The sequence below is a fragment of the Mugil cephalus genome, chromosome 6 (assembly GCF_022458985.1).
Source record: "Mugil cephalus isolate CIBA_MC_2020 chromosome 6, CIBA_Mcephalus_1.1, whole genome shotgun sequence".
In the NCBI taxonomy this organism is placed as follows: Eukaryota; Metazoa; Chordata; class Actinopteri; order Mugiliformes; family Mugilidae; genus Mugil; species Mugil cephalus.
This window is the reverse complement of record NC_061775.1, coordinates 17,470,832-17,496,213: the sequence shown is the minus strand read 5'-3', so window position 1 is coordinate 17,496,213 and position 25,382 is coordinate 17,470,832. Positions and strand designations below refer to the sequence as shown.

The following is a 25,382-nucleotide window of genomic DNA, read 5'->3' as shown; positions in this document are numbered from 1 at the left end:
CAAAGACCGGCAACACTTTCTCTCCCAGGAAGCTTCCCCCAGAAATTTTGGAGATGGATTCACATGTTTGAATCTATAAAGACCTTTAATTTGGATCCATTGAGAGTCAGCGTTGGACCCATTTTTTGGGGGGAGGCAACTGGGAGGGAGAGTGTTGGCTTTGTGCTGTAGCCAGGGCTGTTTAATACTGTATTGCTGGGCCGGAGGGTCCCCAAGACTGTGAGAGGGGAGGGCGTCGGGGCAAAACTCACTCCCGAGATACCCTGTTCTCGTGCATTTGGCCAAGCAGCGTCCTTCCTTGTTAACAATTTGTCCAAATAAATCCCATTTCATAGCCCCGTGCCTGTGTATCTGCTTACTGACATTTGAGAGAATGCCAAGGCGCAGGAATAGAGCAAGTAAGAGAATTCATATAGGTTTAATGATGGGGCTCTGACTATATTATTACTTTGATTGAAACAGCATGTTTTTTTTTGTTTTTAAATGACAAACAAAAATGGGAGTTTTTGACTATAAGGGAGACTGTCTCCCATTAACCACAGAATGTTCCAGCACACAACAGATAAAACAGGACTTCTGCCGCAGTTTCCAAACCCTTCTCTGTGTCCAATGGGCTTATTTACTTAAGGCCTTACTGGATTCTGAGCCTTTCAGCTTCTTCCCTTCGCTCGCATTGTATTTGCAAACTCTCCACGTCAAGAATGATTGCTCAGTTCTCCATCTTTGCGGTACGGGAAAAGGCTGCGAATCTGACAGGGGCCGCGCTATCGCAGCGCACAGGCATCCTCGTGCCTGATAACAGTTTAAGGCTGGCTGGGGCACGGCTTTAATAAAGTGCATATCCCATGAAGGCCAGTGCTAGGATTATGGATACTAGAACTATACAACCACAAAAGAGAAAACTCAGCTAACGCTCCACTTGAGGTTCTTTTGAAGCTTCCCTGAAAGAGTTTCCTAAATGCTATTTGACAAATAATTAGTCATGTCTGCATTCATATCCTTCTCTTTGACTTTTAAGTTTAAAGCATAAAGTCTGCAGTGGTAACTAACAGCGGCATACCTAATCATTATGACTACCTTGCACACGCTAATGCTAACAGTTTAGCAACACGGCCTATTACCCAAATGTGTTCTCAACTCGTAAAACCACGGGTTCCCAATCCCTTTTCCATCGCAGTTTAAGAACACGTCTGCATTTGAACTGTACTTTCACCAGAAGCCTTGAATGACAGGATGTTCGTATTTGTGGATCATTATGGAATTAATCCCCCCGATGCCAAATGGCCATGCCGTGACTCGCGCAAGTATTCCAATATATCTAAAAACCCACAGCAATTACACTAAGTGGGGGGGCTAAACTGCTTGTTTGGTTAAATACAGAGGATTTAGAATCTGCCACTTTAATTTGAGAGATAGCACTTGACTGGCTACTGGCGGGTCCTAGGTATAATCTAAATGTGTAACAAAGCCTGACAATCCAGGACCTTGGCTCATGGCTCATTGCGAGGCATGAAATTAATTCTGACGCTATGAAATGGGATTCCTATCTGCCACTCTGGAGCCCTGCAGTCCCCTAACACCCACCCCCGTGGTCTATCTCAGGTCCTGTTACCGTGCCTTGCAATTGGGTAACAGCGGAGGAATGCTGGGAGCCCTCCCAACTCTCGGGTTGCGGACGCCCCTCCGGCCACGTCTGAATGGTCTCACAAAATAAAAATGGTCTCAACCTGGTCTGACTGAGGCAGCATACCCCACGAGGCCTTGCTTCTGAATGAGGGCCACTCTTGCCAGAAACACATTCTGTATTTATTTCATCCTGCTATAATGCAGGCCAAGAGAATAGAATAACCAAATACATTTTTGGTGTTTTGTTTTTAGATAATTTGGAATCAGACCCAATAGAGAAAATAACATAATAAAGGAGACAGTTACAATTCAAGTATAAATTCTTTTGACTTTCCATGAGCTCTTGACAGAATGGTCCCCATGACAATAGCCTCTGGTAATGCCACTTGAACTGACCACAACAATCTGAATATTATACCACACATAATAATAATGATAATAAGACAACAAAGCATACTGGAAAAAATCATGTTGTCTGTCTTTCTTTACACTTTGTGGCAAAGCGTTTCAGTCTGCCAGGCATCCAGATGGATTCAAGTGTGACTAAAAGCTGACCTTGCACATGAAGCAATATTCAAATTTCATGCAGCCATTGCACTGTGGTGTGTTTTGGATAGAAATGCCATAAGTAAAACGCTTCTTTTTCTAATGCACTAAAATGTATTTTCTCGTGTCACTTCTTTGTAGTAGTATAATGGTGGTATAGTACTCGGCACTAATGGAATATTTTGTGTGTGACACAACCCTTAACACTGCAATAGGTAGCTGCCCAATACCTGAGCCACTTTACATACTTTTTTTGATTAATTAGACGAATATGTGGACGTCACTGACAGCCTATGAGAAATGTCATGGCAGACTGAATCCCCAAACCACACGTTCACTTACCTCAGAGCATCCAAAAGGTCAAGTAATTTATTGTGTTGTGTTGGAATATATTTGTCTGACTTGTCTGGGATTTTTCAGACCCCTGCAGTGAGAAATCAGTGGATGCACCTCACGCCTTCTTGTGCAGGAACTTTTCAATGCATAACGCCAATAAACAATGATAGTAATAAAAATTGTCTGAGAAAAGCCTCGGCCTATGAAGATGGAAGGTAAATATCTGATAATATAGTCGTGGAAAGTAGAACTTATGTGGGTAAGTAAATGTGTGTGGTGATGAGATGTTGGTACGTACATTTTAAATTGTGAATCGAAATTAACTGATTGTTAATTACTGAGAAAGGAGAAGGGGTAGGAGTAAATAAGTGTGTTTGTGTTTTCTCATGTTCGAATTAAAGCCTTCATTCATTCATTCGCTGCTTGACATAAATGCTTTGCAGGATAACGGTATTAACACTCTACTGTGTGCACACAGATAATACTACCAATGAATAGTAATCCTTATTTACGTATAAGATAAAGCAAATGTAAAGAAGAGTACCACGCCAAGCAGAGTTAGACTTACTCCCTCTCATATTTGCTCAAAATGCTATCAATATGTAAATTCAGTAGTATGTGCTGCTCCGTTTGCTGTGTTGTAATTGCTTGTGTCTGTGGGGGACTTGAGTTCATACGAGAGCCTGTAAGAAGGACGAAAATTGCAGCGAGACACTGTTTGGAGTGATGTATTTTAGGTAACCCAGAACCAAAAAGAAACCGATAAATAAAAGATCTAACTTTGACTAAAAGAGTCGACACAAAAGGAAGAGGACACAAAGTGAGCAAGGTGATGTTAAGCCATTCCAAGGAGAGCTTTTGTTCCAATGCAAAGGGGGAACAAGAGGAGGCGAAGAGAGAAACGGAGCTGGAATAGGGTGATGTAAGAGGAAGAGAGGGGAGTATCCGGTTCAATCAGCTTGCGGTATACCAGTCAATAACAAATGCAAAAACAGAGGCGAGGAAATCACAAACACACACTGAGGGGTGAAGATGTGCACAGACACTCGAGAGACGCCGACACACAAAAGAATGGGGCTGGATGAACATCAAGTATTTTCATGCCTGGACTGATCAAAGATCAACGGGCGCAGTGATACGTTCTCAACAGCACCCAAGAGGGCAGGAGTGAGTGTAGCATGCAACTGGCGCTCTCCTCAGTGACTCTGCACTGTCTGTGTAGCTCGGCTGCCTTGCAGTAACAAAAAAGGACAGTGAAGTGGTTGCTCCAAAGCCCCCACGCCCAGATGTGGGGGGGTACAGCCAACAAGTTGCACTGGCAGAAACAGAAAATGTGTTAAAATAAGTCTACTCCTACCGCCATGGCTCTCCTATGTTCTCTGGTTTGGATCTAACAAAGCACGGTCATTTTTGTTAAGATAAAAGAAGCCGCTAGTGATTTTCCACATTGTGTTACATCAAGGGCCACTAGTGACTAGCACAGATCCGCTAGTAATCACATAAATCCCACTACATTGTAAAGGTTCCTTACCATTAATGTATTAAATGTCAACAGACAAGCACCGTTGTTAATCTTTGTGTGCAGTGTAAACCCAAAAGAATTGGACATAATACCCCATCATCCCCGGATATTTGATTGTATAGGCTATGTGCATTTATTTCTCTACAGCCACAACTACTGCGCAGTATGATCGCTGCAGTTATTTTTAGCCGGGTCGTTTAAATAATTCAGTTGTGCTCCTGCTATCTGTTAACCACAGTAATCAGTGCAGAACTGACTTACTGCAGCGTGAGCGTATAAGGACTTTCAGCGGCTGCTTGGCTTTGTTTTTCTTTGATGACAAAGCTCGGTTCCATTCGCCAATATACATAGAGTTCATACGAGAGCCTTGGTGGTCATGGAGGAGAACGGACATTTTTTGTGTCTCTTTCCACGTGTAAGTGCACTTGCTGTTGACAAAAGGAAAAGCAAATATGAACAAAAGGGAAAAGGGAAACAAAGAAGAGCAGTCTAAAAAGGTCTTTTAGCGGTTTGTGGCTTACTTTCAACCATACCTCCCCACAAAACAAATGTCTAAGTGCAAAAGCCATCATACATTAGGTAGATAATACCACAGTCGTAAGAAAGTGAAAAACAAGAATGTTAAACCCCATGTTTAGGGCAAGAACATAAAAAACAAGGGTTAAATCTGTTTGTCATGTGATCTCAGTCAGCTTTGAACTGTGTTTATGCCCGAGAAAGTCCAAACCATAAAGGTTATGATGCTGTTGATGTCAGAGAGAAGATTACAAGCTCTAGTCAAAAGAAGAAAACACATAACCTCATTAGAATGTACGTAAGTAAAGGTCTACAGAGACAAAAGAATCATCTTTTACTGATTTACCAGAGGAAAAAATCCCTTCGTTTGCCCACCCGCAAAGAAAACAGGAGAGAAGATTGAATAAAGGGCTACATACTGGCTTGTAAGGTCTTCTGCGAAATGTCATTTGTGAAGGCTCCAATGCCTTTGTTAGAGACAGCTGCCAGGGAGAAGTGATACTCGGTGTTTGGGCTTAGACCTTCCACAACATAGGAAGTTTTGGGTCCAAATGTCTTCTTCATCTGTTGATCGAGACGTAAGTTAGTGACCAGTCTGACTGACTGCGATGTAAGATCACGGAGATCTTTTCTGCACCAAAAGGCATAAAGTTCTTACCTGGGTGCCAAAACTGCCCTCAGAGAAGCGAAGTTCATAATTTATGATTCCTTCTTTCTCATAGGCGGGTTCCCAGGTCAGTTCAATGCTGGTGTCAGACACAGCCCCAACCTGGAATTTGGATGGCTGACCTGGAACTGAAGAACAGAGCAGAAGACGTTTGTTTGAGGAAAGGAGTTATATTTCACTGGCAAGGGGTCCCATCCATTTACCACCGGAAAAGTCACAAATTTGCAACACTCATCGTACATCTTTGTCCTTATGACTGATGGTTTCTTTCTGTCATCCTTTGATTTTTTTAATATTCATTTTATGTCTAATATCAAAAAAAAACCTTGGAAACTTTCTAGGTTGCATAAGTTCTGCCACACTTATAGTTGCTTTGGCCTACTCTGCTTCTATTTCTATGGGTGCTCCCCTCTTCAGTACTGGCACTGACAGTGAAACTGTCCAACATATTCTTTCAAAACAGACATTGCAAACAGTTTCGACACCAGAACCACTGTGGAGATGGTTCACATGCTCACCTCCTTGCAGTACTTTGACATGAATGGGCTCCGAAAAAGGTCCATCACCTACAGACGTGAACGCCAGAACTTTGATCGTGTAGGTCTCCTGAGGAACTAGACCCTGGATAGTGGTGATGATGCTGTCCTGGACATTGTGGATTTGCCACTGGTTCATGGGCTGGGCGTCATCCATGGTGTAATAGACGCGGTAGCCCTTGATCTGCCCATTGGGCTCCTCTGGCTCTTCCCATTGCACCATCATGGTGTTTTGGCGAAGGATCTGGGCTTTGATGTTTCGTGGCGGACTGGCGGGGGCTTGTTCACCAGTCCGAGTTTCTACAGGCTCACTGGGAGGACCCTGGCCAATTGTGTTGACAGCTGAGACACGGATTTCGTATTCTGTGTTGGGATAGAGGCCACCGATGCTGTAACGTGTAGTGGTGATATCATCCACCGTCTCATATTTGCTGTCTGGTGACTTGGCCCTATACTGGATTATGTAGTACGTCACTGGATCTGGGTTTCCTGAGTCCCAGGTGATGGTGACACTAGTAGCAGTGGTTTCAGTTACTACAGGGGTACCTGGAGGCTTGGGTAGGGCTGTTATGGTGACAAAACATGAAGGAAAGAGGATGTAGTCATTTATCATGGTGAGGAAACTCTGTAGGAAATACACATAGCTTTGAAATTACTCCATAATTTAAGAATCCAAGAACATCACAAGGGTTAGAATGATTTTTCTGTAAATTTCGAACTAATCTGAAGTTAACCATCTCCATTAAACACCCTTCTTGATGGCCAGTTATCTCTTACATTTGACAGTGATCTGTGCCACAGCTTCGATGATGCCAAGGCTGCTCATGGCCACGCAGGTGTAGTTGGCCGACTCACGGACGCTGCTCAGTTCAAGAACGTTCCTGCCCACTGGCATCTCATCCTCCGGGGTCAAGTCCTCTGAATTCAGCATCCACTTGACATAAGGCATGGGCGACCCCACTGCCACACATGTAATGTTCACACTGCCACCTGGCATAATTTCCTGACTCGTTGGTGGAATGGAGAAGCGAGGAGGCACCCGCCGGACTGGGAGAAGGCATGAGTAAGGGGAGAGGATGACAAAAGAGGGCAAGGGAGTCAAAAAAAAAAAAAGAGAAAGAGAAAGGTAACAAGAGAGGCCGATGAAAATAGACCCTTCTCCAAACAATACTTAACACAGAAGGTTTCAACATGGTAAATGTGAACTGAAATACAAAATAAAACTAGACTTTTTCAAAACATAAAAAATATACAAATAATGAGAAGGAACTAAACTAAACAGAACTGCTTCAACAACAATATAGATTAACAATTAAGCAACGATTCATAGCAACAAGGTTCCATTGACCAATATTTGACCCATCACAGCACAATTAAAGACACAAAAATCTATTACGAGTTTCTCATCTTTGGGACTGAACTGCTGACATATGTAAAACTACGACATAACCTGATCGTAACATCTGAAGGTGTGTAGTATAGGCCATGTGATAATGCTATCACATAAGGCCAGCATGGCAACCTGGAACTTCCTGTCCTATCAGGCACTCATGCCACACAGGAAGTAGGCCATAACAGGCTTCTCCCACAGCACAGGAAGTGTAGGGTTACTGGACTATTGACCATCTCTATGAGGTCTCTAAACACACTCTAGCGTAGGTTTGCACTTGACACCTGTCTCTACTTCCTAGTTATCTTAAAGATGAGAAACTTTAATCAGATTTTTGTGGTTTAGGGTAGATCCACTGGACAAAGCCTTATTAAGATCTGACACGGTTCCATTGATAGATGCAGCTATCAGTTTCACAGACAGCATGCATAAATAGATCGAGGTAAATTAAGAAGTAAATGATAACAAAATCAGATATAAAAATTGAGATAAAATGCATAGAGGAATATAACTGAAGGGTCGCTAGCATGCCCAGACAAAAGACGATTGGAGAGGAAAGTAGAAGTACAAGATAGAGGATATAACATCCGAGGATAGGAGAGAAAGAAAGGGAATAGAGTTTAGCAAAGAGTGACAGAGGAAGAAAAAAAGAGAGGGGGGGAGGTTGGAGGAGGGTAAAGGGGGGGAAACCCGCTTCAGTGCTGAGTAAACTTTGTTTTTCTTCAGCTAATGTGACAAAATGTGATGGTGGCACATTGTCACATCGCAGTCCCAGTTAACACAAAATAAGTACTGAGGAACAAGGTGTGTGCCTAGAAATACACAGAAAAAGAATTATAGCAATTGTAGCTAGAGAGAGTCTAAAATCACAGTGTTGGAGTAAAGAAAACTGGATCAACAGGGAGTAGAAATCCAGAGAATAAGAAAGAGCGAGAGGAGGAGAGGGCAAGAGAGAAGCAGCTGAATTCGTGTAGAATGACAGCTAAGAGAGTGGGACAGGGAGAACCGCAAAAACTCATGGAAAGGACTGGAAAGTTGAATGGGAGGAGGTTGATAATGAGCCTGAGATGCAGAGGACATGGACGGTAGTGTGAACTTGCATGTGTGTGTGTGTGTATGTAATTTTTCTATGATGGTACACACAAGAGTATCCGTGTGTACAGTAATGTAAGAGTTATGATGTGAAAGAGTATGACTTAGCAAACATTGTGGTCATGAGAGGCATCCCAGCAAGCACTTGACAGATATCCGAATATAATTTTGGAAAACTTTAATGCGCAAAGATTTTATTTAGTAAAGGTTTGCCAGTGCTTATCTTAGATGTGGGACACTGGTGTTTGTTTTGAAAAACGAAATGGAGTCAAATGTCCTGATGATGCGGTGCCAGATTATGTTGAGCCAAGCAAAAGCCAAAAGGTTTTCAATCCGCAAAAATCTGTCTACGCAGGGTCTATGTGTGAGTGAGAAAAAAATAAAGAAACAAAGTGTGGCAAAGCTCAGTATCTGCATCTATTTTATGTCCAAACGTTTGTTGGGATGCAAAGGTTAAAAGGAGAGAAGGAAAGCAGTAAAGATGTAGAAGTAAAAAATAAAATAATCAAAAAAAATCATGAACTAAATGGAAGAGATGACTCTAGAGACAGACAAGACAGGAAAGACAGGGACGAGAGACAAGACACGAGGCAGGACAAAACAGACTCGAGCAGCAAGACAGCAGACAAGACAGACAGAGGGAGACGGGCAGACAGACAGGGACGGATGGGCACGCGGACGCAACAACACGACACGCAAAGGGAAGGGGGAGAGTTGTCGGAGAAAGGGGTAGAGGAGGAGGAGGAGGATATAAGTGGGGGATAGAATAGTGGAACTGTGATTCTAAATAAAGAAAAAACAAAACAAAACAAAAAAAAAAGATCAATGACTCAAAGTGGGTTTGGAGTTCTCACACACTGGGGCTTAAAATCAAGAACAGACTACACGTCTCCCTCCTTCCCGCGTTAAACACTGCACAGTGATGCAAATGCAACTTGGGAAGTCCTGGGATGGGCGGATGCGACTTGTGTGTGGAGGAGAAGTACGCACGGAGGGGAAGATTTAGGGGGAGACTGAGAGGGGCACAAAGGATAGGTAGCATTCCAAAATACACCGTGTCGATCCAAATGGGATTCATATGATCGTTGCGTGGGACAACTGAACTTTCCTGCCAAACTACGGCACAAATATCACCCACACACACTCCGAGGGGATTTATTTATGTGCAAATTGACATTAAATAAGTAGCTGACATCACGTGGTATCTCCAAATTGTGACAATTGGTATCTAACAGCCAGTTCACATATTTAGTCATATAAAGCAGCATGTTCCGCTTTATAAGTAAAACATTTTTTTTGTTTTTTTCTAAAAAAAGGGACTTCTAAAGCCCTTGTTTGATCTACTCTTTGTCATACGCTCTGCATATTCACTGTTTATATCTATTACTTCAGCCACCCTTGGCAAGACATGACCTGAGCTTAAGGGCAAAAAAAAAAAAAATCTTCAGTCGTACCTTTGCGGTACACAAAAATACACACGATGAGGATGTGCCAAGAAAAATGGTCAACGGTAAAGCTAAAGAGCATTCTACGCTTAAAAAATGTGAAATCCCCAAAGAATATAGTCGGAAAAAAAATCTGTTGTAATCCGATATAAAAGCCGAGTAACTAAATCTACCTTGAACTGAATGTAATAATAAAAAATCGTGACTTTTTGGATACGCTTTGTCTCAGTGTGACAGAATAACTGCGGGAGATACTCTGAAAACACGTAAAATTGGAAAATGGACAAAAAAAAAAAAAAAAAATGCCATCAGATCGGGACAGAAAATTATATCTCTGCATTTTTATTTTGTCAAAAAAATGCCCAACTAAACAACAAAGGTGAAAGGGCAGCCCATTCCGGACACGGACATGCATGGGTGTGTGGCGTGTATGGCGTGAGTGACATGTACAGGTGTGCCCCCATCCACTCGGGCGTACACCGGAGAACCAATAACAATCCAAAAAAAAAAAAAATGTCACCCAAGCCCATCCAAGCATGCCACTCATTCCCGAAAATAAAAGCATTGTTCCAGACACACACGCACAAAATCAAACGGAAGGGAAACAAAAGGAAACAAATCCACAAAAAGAACTACGTCCGAACAGCATAGACAGTACCAGAGTGCAGCTGTGTTCAACAAAGAGGTATGCATCAATGCTATTAGATGTTTTTTTCAGCTATGATTTGTCTCTTAAAATTTTGCCTGCAATCAAATAGAATAGTTTTTTTTCTCTCTTAGGGGAAACGTTTGAAGTTTAAGGTGTCTAAGGGGTGCTCTTCTCTCCCTGGGGCTCAGGTCAGCCAATGGACCGGGAGCTGTAGTGGCTGAGTGAATGAGGTTTCCCCACAGGAAAGTGTCTTTAAGTAATGTGGGAACTTAAAGTTTTGAAATATAAAATTCACTGAGCCTGTGCACAAAACTGTTTAAAGAAAGTCCTGGTACTGCGGGGGCCTAGCAATTAAACTGCAACTTGGAAGCCTGGACAAAAATAAAAATAAAAAAAATAAATAACAAAACAACAACTGCGAAAGCACACCATCATCCAACACGTGTCTAACGAGTAATTTGATATCTGGGTAGAAAAAAAGATTAATTGAGAAGACTGACTATAAAAAATACGAATTCTAAAACGCAGAAGACACTTTGGGGGGAAACTATTAATGATTTCACTACCACTGACCGGACGAGGGCCTGTATGATACGACTGAATGTTCATGAACTGTCATGTCGGTGGTCTGGTAAGCATGGACAAACTGCAAATGTGCGCGCCTGCTATCCTGCCATTAAACGTGTATTGACAGTGAAGCAAAGGAAACAAAAAAGAATCCCAATTGAATGGACAGGCTCCTCATTCACAGAGACCAGGAGCCCGGCCCGGCCCGGCCCATTTGGAATCGGGAGAAACCAAAACGGACACGGCGCAACCTTTTCGTTTCGTCATTATCGTCTCGTTTCAAGCCCCAATGTGGAGAGAAAGACAAGAAAGCCTCACAACTGGACGGGGTGGAAAGCGGTCGAGAGAGAATGCCAGAGTACTGCGCTAGGTCTAGTCGTGGGCAGTGTTTGTGGAGGGATTTGTGCCAAAAAACAGAGGTCAGAAGGTGGACATTATCGGCCATTTTGGTGAGGCAGGTTTTGTTGCCCCAAAATGAAGGGGGAAGCCAAAATAATGTGCAGCCTTTAGTGTCACCTTGAAGCTGAGATTACACCCTCTTGCTGCCTGAGGACACAGGCGCAGTATGGAGATCCTTTAGTCACACTTGCCGGGTGAGGCCCACGGCATTTACATATAAGCCGCAGGGGTTGGCCTGTATTAACATACCTTGGCTGCGCCGATGCTAAACAGTCACTATGGGTGGCTCATCAAAATGGAAATTATTACCTAAAGGAAAGTGACAGGAATCATGGCCGGGGTATCTAATAATAGCAGGCAGTGGATTGAGGGGATTTCAGTGGGTATCGCCTCTTTTCAATTGTCTTACAGGTACATGACAGGTAGCCGAAATGATACTGCAGGTACGTCCCCTATCTGTGGTTATCCGTTCAGCGAATATAATGAGTCAGATTGGGCAAGGGAGTACAGCCGTACACTCGCATTAGAATGAGAGTCGATGAAATATTTTGTTTGGGGTGGGAAAACAAAAATTGCATTTCTGATCCCGACAGATTTGTTTTTGAAGGGTGGCTATTAACTTCAGGACTCCTTGAGACAAACATCTAATAGAGATGGCAGGTTTTTTTTTTTTTTTTTTTTTTGCTTTGGCCAGTGAGAACATAAGGTGTAATCTAGCTTTCTTTCCCAACATTACGCACAAATGCATAGCAGGACATGCGAGCACATTCATAAACAAGCATATACCATTGTAGGAGGGTAAACATGCACATGCCTTACGCAGCAGCACAGTCTTTCTGCATCGGAGTCATTTCGATGAGACTTCAAGAGATTTTTAAGGAGGCAGCGTGGACGCTGCCAGGTTTTTATTTGGTTTCTTTCAGTGGGATGTGTGTCATGATTTGTGGACATTATATGGGGTTTATATATGTGGTAGTCTGGTATATCAGGTAAAATAATGTGTTGGATATTTTAATTTGCGGCTCAAATAAAACCAGCACTTAATTGTGCATGTATAAAAACCCTGAAGGGAAACATGGCTGAGCTCTAACGTATTCTCAGTCCCAGGTATTGAGAAAAATGAATCCACTCCTATTCTACAAAAAAAAAGGATAACAATTGCTGATTAGTTTACTGCTGGAACAGAAGTATTTTCCTGTATGACTTTCAGATACTTTACAGAGATCAGTTTAATCCCCTGGAGATCAGCACACTTCCGACAGCCTCCCGTACAAACACCGGCGCTCTCGGAGGAGAACGATAGCGAGGGAGTGCGTTATCTCTCATTCCTGAAAGAATGACACGCCTGACCTAGCCAGACTCGCTGAGCTACATGTAATACCCGCAGCCAAAAGCCGCGATTCATTCCCTTTCGAAAAACGTTATGCATGTTCCGCGCGTTCGCCAGAACTGGCGGAGCTGCAGAATTTACAAGCGAGCTCACCGCGGCAGGTGACACGAGATCCAATACAGATCTGCTTAAGCTGCGAAGCCAATTGCAATGTAAAGCAGCCCAGACTTGTTTGCTTCAATTTATTTAGCGCTCTCCTCCCATTATTGTTCCGCGGCTACGAGATGAACGCTCGCAAAATGTTTCGTGCTTTCTTGCACTTTGAGAATCTTCATTATTTTAGTCACAATAAATCTGAAAATCAATTCTGCTCCATGAGTGTGTGTGTTTGTGTGTGTGTGCGTACAAAGAGCGAAGAGCTTTTTGAATAATAGATTGTAATTTGATCGAGTGTCATGACTGCGAAGGAACACAAACAGCAGCCATTCAAATAAACCAATCATATCTGGCTGCCGCCGTTTGAAAACAGAAGTATTTTTCGAGCAGCCGCTAAGCAACGGCGAATGTGATGTCGAAGCCATTATATTCTTATTGATCCACATGACACTGTAAACGGCATCCCCTTGATGGCCGCCTGAAAACCAGCACGCAACCCAATCAGGCCCAATCAGGTCTAATTTTTTTCGGTTAATGCAACGCTGCAAACGAGATGACAGGAACACCGGCTGCGCACACACTTATTATTTCATTCGGCACTTGCATTTTCGAGACTCAAGAAGCAGAGCAGCGCCAATTCATGAAAAGAAACACAAATCTCACGAACAAATGAAACCCCGAAAAGACAAACGTGTTCAACTGAAAGAAGTAAGGGAAGGAACAGAACTGAAGCAGAAAGGAAAGAAAAAAACTAAAAAAAAACACACAAACACAACACGGTAACCACAACACAAGGAACTAAGAAAAGAAAATGAACTAGGTTAAAGGTAAGCCAAAAGAGGGGTGTATCAGGGGGTGGGGGGAAATACTTGTAGGAAAACCAACGAAAGAGAAGAAAACAACTGAACCAAACACAGGGAATGCAGAAAGAAAAGAAAGAAGACCATCGCGGCCAAAGGGATTTTGTACAGGCATGCAAGCACAGTTACATTCTCCCATCATGCAAAAGGTCCTGTTGATTCCACGTGCTTGGGTTTCCATGACAACACGTGCAAGAAAGCCTTTAGGTGCAGAAGCAATACCAAAGGATGCAAAACGAGAAAAGGCCCCACAATGCAAACATAAAAGTAAATTAACAAGACCCGAGCTAATCGGGTTTGCTTTCATCATTTCTTCCTTGGAAATAAATAAAAAAAAAAATCCTTCATAATCATTTAGCAGTTTGGATTAACTGATTAGTATTTCTTCAAATTAGTAATTAATCGAGCTCTGCAATAGGCAAATACAGCTAAAATTTTTTCAACATGTTGAATTTATTATTTGTTTATTTTATTTTAATTTTTTTTTTTTAAATTCAAATGTGGGTTAAAAAAAGTAAAAAAGAAAAAACACACCAACCTTCTCGAAGCTCTGAGGGATGTAAAGGGGTTGATGCAGAACACAATGACATGAGGAGAAGAGAAAAATAGGGGAAACACAGAGAGAGTAAAAAAAGCCACCTCAAGGTGTTTAGCTGCAGCTACATTTCCCTTTTCTTGAATCTTGTTTTTTTTTTTTTTTTTTTTTCCCTCCTTTTCCCTCGTCCCTGCTATCAGTGACACCCGTCTTGAAAGTACACTTGCCTGCCCACCCCCTTAAATCAACTTTGAACCAAAACAATCAGATTCACCCCAGTGGTCGCACAGGTCGCCAGGTAAGAAGAAGAAAAAAAAAAAGAAGTAGTAGTAAGGCGCCACTGGAGTCAAAATCAAGCGTACCATACTCATAATTCAAAATTTCACAAGCTCCTTTAAGCCACAAGGAGAGGCTCCCGTGGTGGCTGTATTTGCTTTGTCAGAGAAGGAAACCAAATAAAGAATAAATAAATAAAAAGAAAACTAAATAAAAAAACTAATGAGAGATAGAAAATAAAAATAGACACAGTTTGGGATGAAATTAGCAGCTGCAGTTCAAGACTGTTAAGAGTTAGAAGCCAATCAGCACATTTTCAGTTTCTCATCTTGCCCCAGTGTTTTACGGCCGATACGCAATTTAAGGCACGTCTCTTCTTTCCCCCTTTAAAACTGATCCCTACCACAGCTGCTAATCTCAAGTGCAATTTGCTTTGTGAACAAAACATAGTCAACATCAAGTATCAGAATTGATCGACAAAAGTTAACTGAAAACAGACAAAGGTTGACACCATCAAAGAATAACAAGTGTGTTAAATAGTGTGAAAGTACTCGAGTTAGGTATGACCCCTGGTGCCCTTTTTTTTTTTTTTTTTTTTTTTTGTAAATGGCATGCTGATGGAGCCAGTGTTCATGGAGATTGCATGAATTGTTGGAAATGATATCAGGGTATAGCTGCGTGGTTCTTTTTTTTTTTTTTGCTAAACATCCCACTGCTGTGCCAACAGTGCTTTCCCATCACTGCTATTAAACGGTTCCTGCAGAGCTCTCGACGCCAATTTCTAAAGAACCTTTTGACATCTAGCGTGTCGTGCACGAGCAAGACGGATATAGCTACTTGACGCCGTCGCTGCATCGTGGCAGGGACGCCGTGAACCCCCAGGATGAATGCTGGCGTGAAGAGACACTAATCTTGATGAACTTCTTCTTCTTCTTTTTTTTTTTTTTTTTTTTTTTTTTACCTCACAGTCGAATTTTTCTTCCCTGTGCTGCTACTTCACAGGGTATGATAATAGCAATAATAATGAAAAAGCGGCTCCCTGACCCATTTTATAATGTCAGACTAGTGAATTATTTATTGGGAACAAAGTTATTTGGTACACAGCAGAGGGAACAAACTGAGTAGATACCGAGGCATCTTTATTTAATATGCACAATATAAATAATACATGTCCAAAATGCATCTGCTTCAATTTATTAAAGCTCCCTCAACAGGGAATCATTGTCATTTAGAATTAGTGGCGGAGGATAGGCTTTTGTCTTCATTGCCTGTTTCCTATGAAACTCTTCGTTCCCTGTGACCGATTGTTTTTATATCTTCGCTTTGCTAGAGCATGCCAGACAAAATTAGTACTGACTGTAAAAGGCTTTAAAGATAATACACCAAAGCAGAAACTGGGGAATACTATGGATTTATGCTCCAGATCAGCATGAAGTAGAAGAAGAAGAAGAAGAAGGAGAAGAAATAGTAGCAGTAGAGGAAGTTTGCTATTTATAATCTACACAGGATATTTTGTTTTGTGTAATACAGAGCAGCTGCCTGCGTCGTCATTGTGTCTTTCTGTTAGCAGTCCTCCCCCAAAATCTGGAGTAGGCTAAAGGGACTGGGGATTTTGATCGGTGGCCCCAATAATACCCCGCCACTCAATCAAAATCTACACTTACCGTCGTGCTCCTTTACCTGTGAAATAGAAACTAATCAAAGAAACTAATCAAAAATAAGTCCCTCCGGACTTTTTTTTTTTTTGGGCCCCAACTTTTGAGGGGGAAACATTCGATCGGGCACACAGTTAACAGGTGAAAGAAGGTGTCTCACAACCGAGAGGGCAAAGACATACGGCTTGTTGTGCTACACATTTCCTTCCGAGTGAGTAGGGGAGGGCATTGGAAGACAAAATGGAGCATAACATCATAACAGAGAAGAACATTAGTCGGTCAATTATAGTTTTACATCTGGAAGTTTCAGCGCACATGAAATTACATTTATGGGCAGGCAATGTTATCAATGCTAAAAGATTTATATTACCTGGGTAATACTATTTTGCAAAAAATACATTTGGCGCAAATACAGCTAGGCTAGAACGGAAGCAATTATCATTTGTTAAGCTCAACAGTAACGCCACTTAAAGCTGAGCTGTACTGCGAAACATTTTAGTTAGTACGGGTAGATGTTTTTATTTTATTTTTATTATTTTTTTGTTTTATTTTTGGCCTGGCTCATGGGCCGGATTTCTCCCTACCTCGCACATAAAGGTTAGCAGGGGACGAGTAGCGCACGCCTTCCACGTTAGACGCCACGCACTCGTACTTCCCCTGGTCTGTCTCCTCGCTGTTCTCGATCTGCAAGGCACCTGGGAAAATGACAACACCCGACAAAGACAAAGAAGGGAGACGGGGGGAGAGGGAGAGGGAGAGAAATAGAGAGAAAGAGGAAGGAGACAAAAAAAAAGCAGGGAGGATATGATTAGTCAATCTGTCTGTGACGGAACATGAAGCAGTCTGACAGTCTTCTTAATGGTGGGTATCTCCAATGTCTCGGGATCATTTCGTAAAAAAAAAAAAAAAGAAAAAGAAAACGTTCTCTCTCTGCAATGCTTATGCAGATTAGAATGCAAAACTGGGTTCCACTCCAGCCTCAGCCATCCGCAGATAAGAAGCGGACTGAATCAGTCACACTATATTTGGAGCTGGTGTACCCAACTCGTGTGAGATAGCTCACAGAAAAAACAACAACAACAAGAAAAAAAAAAAGATGCAACGGAGTCATGATGTAAGTGCGCTGAAAGCTAACGGAGGAAGGGTGCGGAGACGGTCGTGCAAACTCGGCAGGATTAGCGAATCGTCTGCACACGTGTCAAAACCAACACGGGCATGGGGCGAAACGCAGCTGTGTGGCCCCTCTGCAATTGTGCGATAACTACTCTAGAGAATAATGACTGCGTGAAACACACTCTCCTTTACTTATTTCTTTTAATTTCTCTTTTGTGCTCCACCCACACACATCTACCACCACTGACTTCCATTCTTCCAAGTTTGTGTTGACATTATCACATTTCTTTTTTTTTTTTAGATTTTATTGCCGTTGTGCACAAATAAAGTCATCCTCAGTTCCTGGCGGCAAAACCGGAGAAACAGTTTTTGGGGTTGGGGGGGTGGGACTGGTGAGGAGGGGGGCGACAAAGGAGGGAGGTGAAACAACGGGCGTCAGATCATTCCTCGTTAGTGCGCTGTTGACGGCACTTCCTGATGATATCATTAGGGCTTCTGGCTGGCTCAGCAGACAGATTGCAGCCCAGGCCCGCCTGACAAACACAGCACCACTGCTCGTTAACGTTTAGCCAGGAAGCATCAATATGCCAGCAGCTGCCCTGGATGCTTTGTAATATACCATAACCTACTCCATCACGCGGGCAAGTGGAGTGAACACAGTGTTGTACAAGGCTACTATTCTGGAACATTGGTCTAATAACGTGTTTCAGCTGTGCCACAAATGAGACCATCGATCCTGCCTAATTATAAAGATTAGTCACGCTTCGACCTTGTCCGTGGCCAAATAGTCTAAGAGTATTTTACTCCTTGGGGTCAGGACAACTACATCCGCAACAAAAAAAAAAGGAAAAAAAAAACAAAACACAGGCCTGAAGCTATAACAATCTATAGTGCTCTATTTTTTTATTTCTTTTGCCTCCTCTATCTCCTCATTTCCCTCCATGGTCCAGATCATCCTCATCCCGCAGTGGGGAGCGATTCCTGGCACGCGGCTCATGAACCAAATGAAAACGTCTACCTGCAGAGCGCAGGTGGTGCCGCGTTTCGCTGTGGGTTTTATGCAAGCATCTGATTTGGATCCTTTTGATGTGCGCTTGGAATAGCAAATGCCAGCCTGGTGGCAGGTGGGTTGGAAAGTGCTCAGAAGCCGAGCGCCTCAACACTGGGGAGACCACAATGTAAGGACTGTGTGAAGTTCAGCTCCAGGTGGACTGTTCCAGGAAGCTCTGCCAGCAGCTTGTCAAATTTGCTCCCTGCGCTGAATTATAAAATCATTGGAAACCCCCCTCACCTCCCCACCCCTCCCTTTTTTTTTTTGTTAACAGTCCCTCAGCAGCCGAATCACAAGCAATCTATGTCTTACATGAAATTAAGTCATCCCACATCTGCCAGCTATTGACGATCTGCAGGTCCAACTGCTTCCAACAGAAACAAATGTCTCTGGAATTCTATTCAACAAATGTCAACATGCTGATCAGTGACACATTAAAACCAAACATGAATTAATTAAAACCCCATTGTAAAGTTTGCGAAGGAGATAAATCAAGAGAAATGAATGAAAGTCTTTGAGGGGACAGGGGGAGTTTCGTCTGTCTGGCGGCGGCTCGCCCCTGTGTGGTACTATCTATTGTTCCCAGGCCCCCACTGGCTTCATTGCATATTCTTGGTATTATTTGAAAGTGAGGCTGTGAAGCGCACATAAAGAGTCCTTCCCCTCGCAGAACATAGAGAGAGGGAGGAAGCAGTAAGTAAAAGAGGTCCAAAGGAGAAGCGTGGAGGGAGAGGCGTATGAGGGAAGAGACAACAAATGCAAAGGAACAGTGAGCAAGAAGAGAGAAAGGAGAATTGTTCTTGTTCATATATATTATATTTTCTGTCCCGGAATGTTCTATCATTATTCTGCCTAAAAGTTCCAGAAAAGAAGATTCTAAAATCGTCTTTGAAACATTTAGCTTCTAAGATTTGTGAAAATCACGGCAAGCCAACAGGAAGTCCATTCTGATAAGTTCGAGTGCCGGTATTTGCACCTCGAACAGATTCAAACAATACTCTTTGAAATCCTGTCTCCAGCAGAAGCATGCATGTGCATGTGCGCACACAAAACAAATTCCACCCCGTGTCAATTTCTTTCCATTTCCTTTTGTCTTTTTTTTCTTTTTTTTTTTTTTAAACGACTGGTGTCGTCTGTTGTTTTGTTTTGCATAATTACATTCCATCTACTGGTCCAGCCTGAGGCTCGCCAGAGCGCAAGTGGCCAGTGGCATTTTATTTTATTTTTTATTTTTTTGCTTTTATCAACACAAGGAAAGAAATGAAAAAAAACATGCACCCAGTTTGTTTTCACACTGGGTGTTTGCTGATAAAGGCTCGTCTGGTGTCGACCAGCACTTTGAGTCCTGTAAGGGGAAGGGGGGGCGCTAATGGCACGTCTTCCTCGTCTCCGGACATTCAGCCGTATCACAACAGCTGCAATAACCATCACGGAACAGCTTCTTTTCTTTGACTTCATTAGCGAACATGCAAACAAAACTGTTCGTGACGGTTTCGCTTGCCAAGTGATGCCGATGAATGATAACAACGGGTAACTTTACTTTGTTTGTGTTATCTGATTGTTTAAGACGGCAAACAAACTAAATATTACTCTAACTGTAAATGTCGTGTGACCTTGCAGACACACAAGCACCAAAAACTGAAGATAATAAGAAATATTCTGTGACTTTTTTTACTTTTATGACCAGAGCTTGTATTTCACATTACAAAGCAAGTATTTAACTTTTGCTGTAATGCTGCGTGGCGATTCTTGAATACTAACTCACTTGATACATTATCCAACTCAAGGATACTTTTAAAGGACACATAAATCTTGAATGTGAGCTGCTGTGGGAAATGATCGGGGAGCGTCCTGGCCCAGGACAGACTCTTAACCCGCTAACCGGCTACATCGACCATCAGTAAACTACAGGAAGGGAAGACAGCTCCTGCTGCGTTATAATTCATGTTTTTCTGGGTCAGAGGAGCTAAGACTGCACCATCTTTCATTTTTGTCTGGTTCTGCATGGTGAATTTTTTTTTAAAAACGACACATTCGAAGTTAACAATGACATCGCTTCCATGTGGACCGTCTCCGCCAGAGTAAACCACCAACACCCACGATCTCCAACCTCCACCGCGACCCACTCCAGACCGTCTTGCAGCGTGTTCACTGCCATCATCTATCCGATAAAGACGGCTGTAACGTGCAAGTGGGTCTGGAACATTTGTCCCAGCCGTGACAGCTGCCCTGGTTAACAGCACTGCATGCCACAGGCTCATCCGAGGAGGAGCGCGTAGGTGCCAAGGTGTAATAACAAAGAAGACTGGCTGGGCAAAGTTCAGCAAATACATGCTTTGGATTCTGGCAGACGCCCTTAAAAGCTTACTTCCTGGAAGTCGCATGCAGCGTTTCTACAAGAAATATTTGGATGGGGATGTTTGAAAAATGGAGAAGATCAGAAGAAAATGCGACACCAGACAAAAATCCCAAAACTGAGATGTGAGGAAAGGAAATGTGGTGGGAAGATAGTGTCATTTATAAGGAGGCGCAGTGCACAAAAGAGAGACGGAAAGAAAGAGCACAACAATCAGACAGAAGTGGGAGGAAGGACTGAAGAGACGGGCACGCACAGAAAAACACAAGGACAGATGAGGGGATAAAAAAAAAAGAAAGAAAAAAAAAAGCGAGGAGGGGCTGGCATGGATGATTAATTTCAGAAAGTGCCTGAAGCTGTGGTTGGCCCAGCCCGGTCGCTGCTTTGTAGCAGCTTTGCCATGTGTACCCCCCTCAAGTCCCATTTGTGTAATTCAATTAGTGTGCTCCAGCGGGCCTTGATTGATTTGTTTAGGCGATCAACAAAATGGCCGGCCAAGTCTCCCTCTTTCTTCCCCTCCCTCTTCGCTCCTTTTGTATCCCGCTCAGGCCCGCGGTGGCGCGCCGCTCTTTTCATCATTTTATCACTCTTCGTCAGTTCCGCGGCTCTCATTAGTCCCTCATTTCTCTTCTCGGCTCCTCTCCCGTCTCTCCCCCCACCACCTCCTCTCAAACCAGAGCCGCTCAGGCTCTGCTCCGGTGCAATTAAAGTCCCAGATAGATTAGCACCTCACCGGTGGATACGCACAAATAATAAACGCACTTAAGTGCGCACTTAAACAGACTTGAGAGTGCGGATCTAAAAGGGGCCTGAAAAAAGGGCGCCTGTTCTTTCATACATTACATCATAGGTCATCACCAATATTGGATAATATTGAATGCAAAATGGTGATTATAATGTTTATTTACAAATAGCACTAGGCCGAGTTTAATGTAGAACACATATAATAGGTAGGGGGGTCCCTACTTAGTTTGAGGCCTGAAAAACTTTGAATTACATATTAAGATGACAATCCAAGCAGTACCCCGCCACACTGGTTGGTTCATTTGCAGCAGCTGGTTAAAAAAAACTAAAAAACTAAAATAAAAAATTTAAAAAATCCCTGTAGAGTTGATAGATTATTCGACATCATTCAAATACCTCGGAGAACATAAATGGCAACAACGCGCTACAGATTTCAGCTGTGAGCCCGCGGTCAGTGGACAAATGAAGACAGCCAGTGTCACTGCATGGCAGCCGAGCCCGTCTCTCCCCCTCGTCCGCGTCCTGGCCGTCACTCGGGCGCGCCACGCCGCCGCTCCAAGGTCATTACCCCGCGCTCGCGCCAGCACGGGGCTCCACGTGCGGTGCCATTGTTGTCAGAGCCCATCTGGTGGCTTGTAACGCTCCCATGAAATCAGTAATGAAGGAGGCAGGGAGTCGAGCTACCTCCGTACCTATTGTTTACCTCAAGGCCAGCACTAGGCGACCGTGCACGGGAGACAATTACATTCCACTTTTAGACTTTACAGAACCTGCTCTTACGCGGAGTGAAACAAAGTGACTCAGCAGCAGGACAGCCGCGTCTTCAAAAACTGGAGTAGAAGAGTCAGCGTTGGAGGGAGCGATAACGTCAGTCCGAAGACACTCGGGGCTCGGCTACGTTCTCATCTGCCTCCGACGCAGCGTGTTCACTCCTCACACGTGCGACATACGTTTTCTGAAGGGAAGCCACCGTCGGCATTTAGGAAAACGTGGCGGGAAGACCACGTCTTTTTCTCATTATGCAAATGCGGAGTTCATAAGTCACGCTTGCTTTTGTACGCCGCAGTATGATTTATGATCCCTTCTTAATCAGACAAAAGGGGGACGTGGGGAGGGGGTTGGGTTTGACCATGTTGGCTGTGGGTTTTAAAAAGAGTGCATGAATGTGTCTGACAACGCGCTGCCTTTTAGAGATTTACGCCAGGCAACGCTTGTATGAACAGGTTCCAGATGAAGGACCTTAACTTCACTGTGGCCAAAAAAAAATACAAAAAAAAACAAAAACAACAACAATACAACCTCCTTTGCTGCTTTGTTCGAGTCCCGTGGAATAAAAACCTATGATGAATCACTTACCTGCTTAGCCTGAGGAACAAAAAGCACATAACAAGAAACACTGAACCACGAGGAATCAACTGATAAATAGTTACAAGTGAAAGTTAAACTGTCCAGGGAAATGAGGGAAAATAATCAGGAGAGAGGAATTATTATTTGAGCTTTCGTATAATTTCCAGTTGTTCCACTTCATTTACGTTCCATTCCCACCTTGATATCCTTCCGTCCATCCTCTTACTGAAAACATTTTTTTTTTTTTAATTATTATTTTTAAGAGTGTACACGTAGCCATTTTTGAAGAGGCAGCCATTTCACCCAGCCAGCAGACCCCAGAGATTTGCCTGTATCAGTTAATGTGCCGCTGAGTAACAGGAAGGGAATTAAATCAAACGTAATTTATGCCGTCTTTTCCCCCGACATACCGCGAGTGTCTCCGGCTACAAGGGAGGTGCATTAACATACATAATGCTGCCGCGGCGCCCTGGTGGCGAACGTAAAGAGGGTACGAGGATATCAAAGCTAGGAAGGAAGGCAGAAGAAAAGGGGGGGTTTGCTCAAACTGTGATGAGCGTTTTGGAATATGCCACAGCCTGGTCTTTTATCAAGATCCACAGTCTGTCACGTCCACGCTCAAAACAACTTAAATGTCAGAGGCAGAAGACAACCAAACAGCACTGAAGAAAAAACTCGCCATCCCTCCCTCTGCTTTTAACCTTCCCAAACCAGCTGGCGACACAATTTGAATTCATCCGCAGTTTCGCGACACTCGTGATGAGGAGGAGGAGGAAAGAAGGCACAAACACAGAATACAGAGGTGGAGGAACAGTACGAGAATAAAGAAGAACGGACGTGTGAACCACAGACAACATGTCACAAAATGCACAGAATACACAGCACAGATGATGAATTAGTGGAAAAAGAAAATGTGATTTTTTTTTTTTTTTAATTTAACAGGAAAGCCCTCTTGTTATTTCTCATATTTAGTCTCTTTGATGGAATATTAGGAGTGGTTATGTCCGGTTATGTTTCAGTTAGAGTCCTTTACTCAGTTACTTTTTCTTTTTTTTTTTTAACGATGATGGTTAAACTTCTTACCTCGAATCGGGGTACCCTCTGGAGGAGACACAGAAACGAAGACACAACATCAGTTTAGTTCAAGGTTAACGTTAGTAGTAGTTAGAGGAGGTGTTTGGGCTGGAAGGGTTCACTGAAATTAGGTCATCAAACCACTGTCTTCAGCCGCACAAGAGAAAGGGGAGCGTTTCGTTTCCGCTGCTGGTATCACAAATAGAACTGGAAGGTTTGCATGGCTGGCACGCTCCATTAGCTTATCGTGCTTCGTCGACGGAGCAGAAGAAGCCCGAGCTCTCGGCGCGCATTTCGTTGCGGCCGCAACTTAAGAATGATAAACAACGCCATGAGAGAGCTGTTTTCTTATTGTTGCCATGGGACGCTCCAGTGGCATAAGCCTTTTTTTCCCAGGCAAGTGACCTTGAATGAGAAGCACGTAAAAACAGTTGAAGGCACCACTGTTCTATACCGGGCGTCCACATTAGCACTAAATAAACGTACTGAGGCAGGAACGGAATCTCCATTGAACTCAGACCTTCGGGCAACCTCAAGTTAAACGGGCTGGAGTTCTTATTTATCCTACAAGTCATAAACCTGTTTAACTGTGACAGATAGACCCTCTACCTCAAGCCTTATCCCTGCTCCCCAGTCATTCAATCTTCAGGCTCTTTTAATAGTTCCATTGCATCGAGAGTGGTGTGTTTCTCTGTTCGTGTTTATTGGTGAGTCTGTATTGTGTTACATAGCTGACTGAGAGCCAAATGTCCCATTAGGGACAATAAAATATTGAGCTTATCCAGTCACTGGCCGGTGGGCTTTTTTAGTCTAAACTGTTGCAATGTAAAATGTGTTCCTTAAAGGCACGGATGTGTGTAGGGGCTTAACTTCAACCCCCTTCAAATTCAAATTAAACTGTCCCTCCACTCTTGGCTGTTTTTCCTGTAATTCCTTTTTCTATTCTCGCCCGAGCTGCGCTTCCATCAATTTCCTCTTTCTCTTTTCGTGCATCCTCGTACATTACACAGTTGCTCCCCCATGCATTCATGGTACCCTACATCTGTAAATATGAGAATGACTCAAGGCAACAACGTGCACATGATTGATGCGGCCACCCAGGAGAGGCGCCCTGCTTGGCATAAGCCTGCGTGTCTAGGGCCAAGGGTCAAGGTTACACAATGTCAGTGGAGCATAAGTCTTTTTTGCAAGCTTAATTTAACCTTTTATTTACATTGTAGCCCTTGTTTACATGTCGCTGATGTTTTCATTTTACACTCAGCCGTGAATAGGCCTGATTTTGGAATGATTGTGAGGATCTGAATGTAACAGGGATGATGCCTTAAGGATGATGAATTAGTGGTGCGGATGCTGGAAATTCCCACAGCCGGGCGTGAAAGCATTGATTAGCTGTTCCGCCGTTGGAGATCCTCCCGTTGCCACGGACAAACTACACTTCTTTATTGTCATAATCACTGACAAGTCTAGTGAGTAGTGGAACGGGCACGCGTCTTGCATGCAAATGGGTTGTTTGAGTCCACCTTTGAGTCTGTTCAAGGGAGTGGAATCGAGCGTATGACTAAAACTTATAAAAGCAGTCGCGCAACTTTTGACC

The 25,382-nt window shown here is 43.2% G+C and overlaps 1 protein-coding gene across 17 annotated transcripts in view; it reads right to left on the bottom strand.

Moving 5' to 3' along the window:
- The window catches only part of ptprsa (protein tyrosine phosphatase receptor type Sa), a 212,882-nt gene that overhangs the window by 54,422 nt on the left and 133,078 nt on the right, over positions 1 to 25,382 (bottom strand). For 8 of the 17 annotated variants that reach the window (XM_047586746.1, XM_047586748.1, XM_047586753.1 and 5 more), the window contains 7 exons: positions 23,798 to 23,815; positions 16,688 to 16,798; positions 14,176 to 14,187; positions 6,527 to 6,796; positions 5,732 to 6,313; positions 5,205 to 5,341; positions 4,966 to 5,110 (listed from right to left, as the gene is read on the bottom strand). In XM_047586746.1, the coding sequence (XP_047442702.1) occupies positions 4,966 to 5,110; positions 5,205 to 5,341; positions 5,732 to 6,313; positions 6,527 to 6,796; positions 14,176 to 14,187; positions 16,688 to 16,798; positions 23,798 to 23,815 (1,275 nt within the window). The remainder of the gene's footprint in view (positions 1 to 4,965; positions 5,111 to 5,204; positions 5,342 to 5,731; positions 6,314 to 6,526; positions 6,797 to 14,175; positions 14,188 to 16,687; positions 16,799 to 23,797; positions 23,816 to 25,382) is intronic. The other 9 variants (XM_047586751.1, XM_047586761.1, XM_047586758.1 and 6 more) reach the window with 3 other exon arrangements.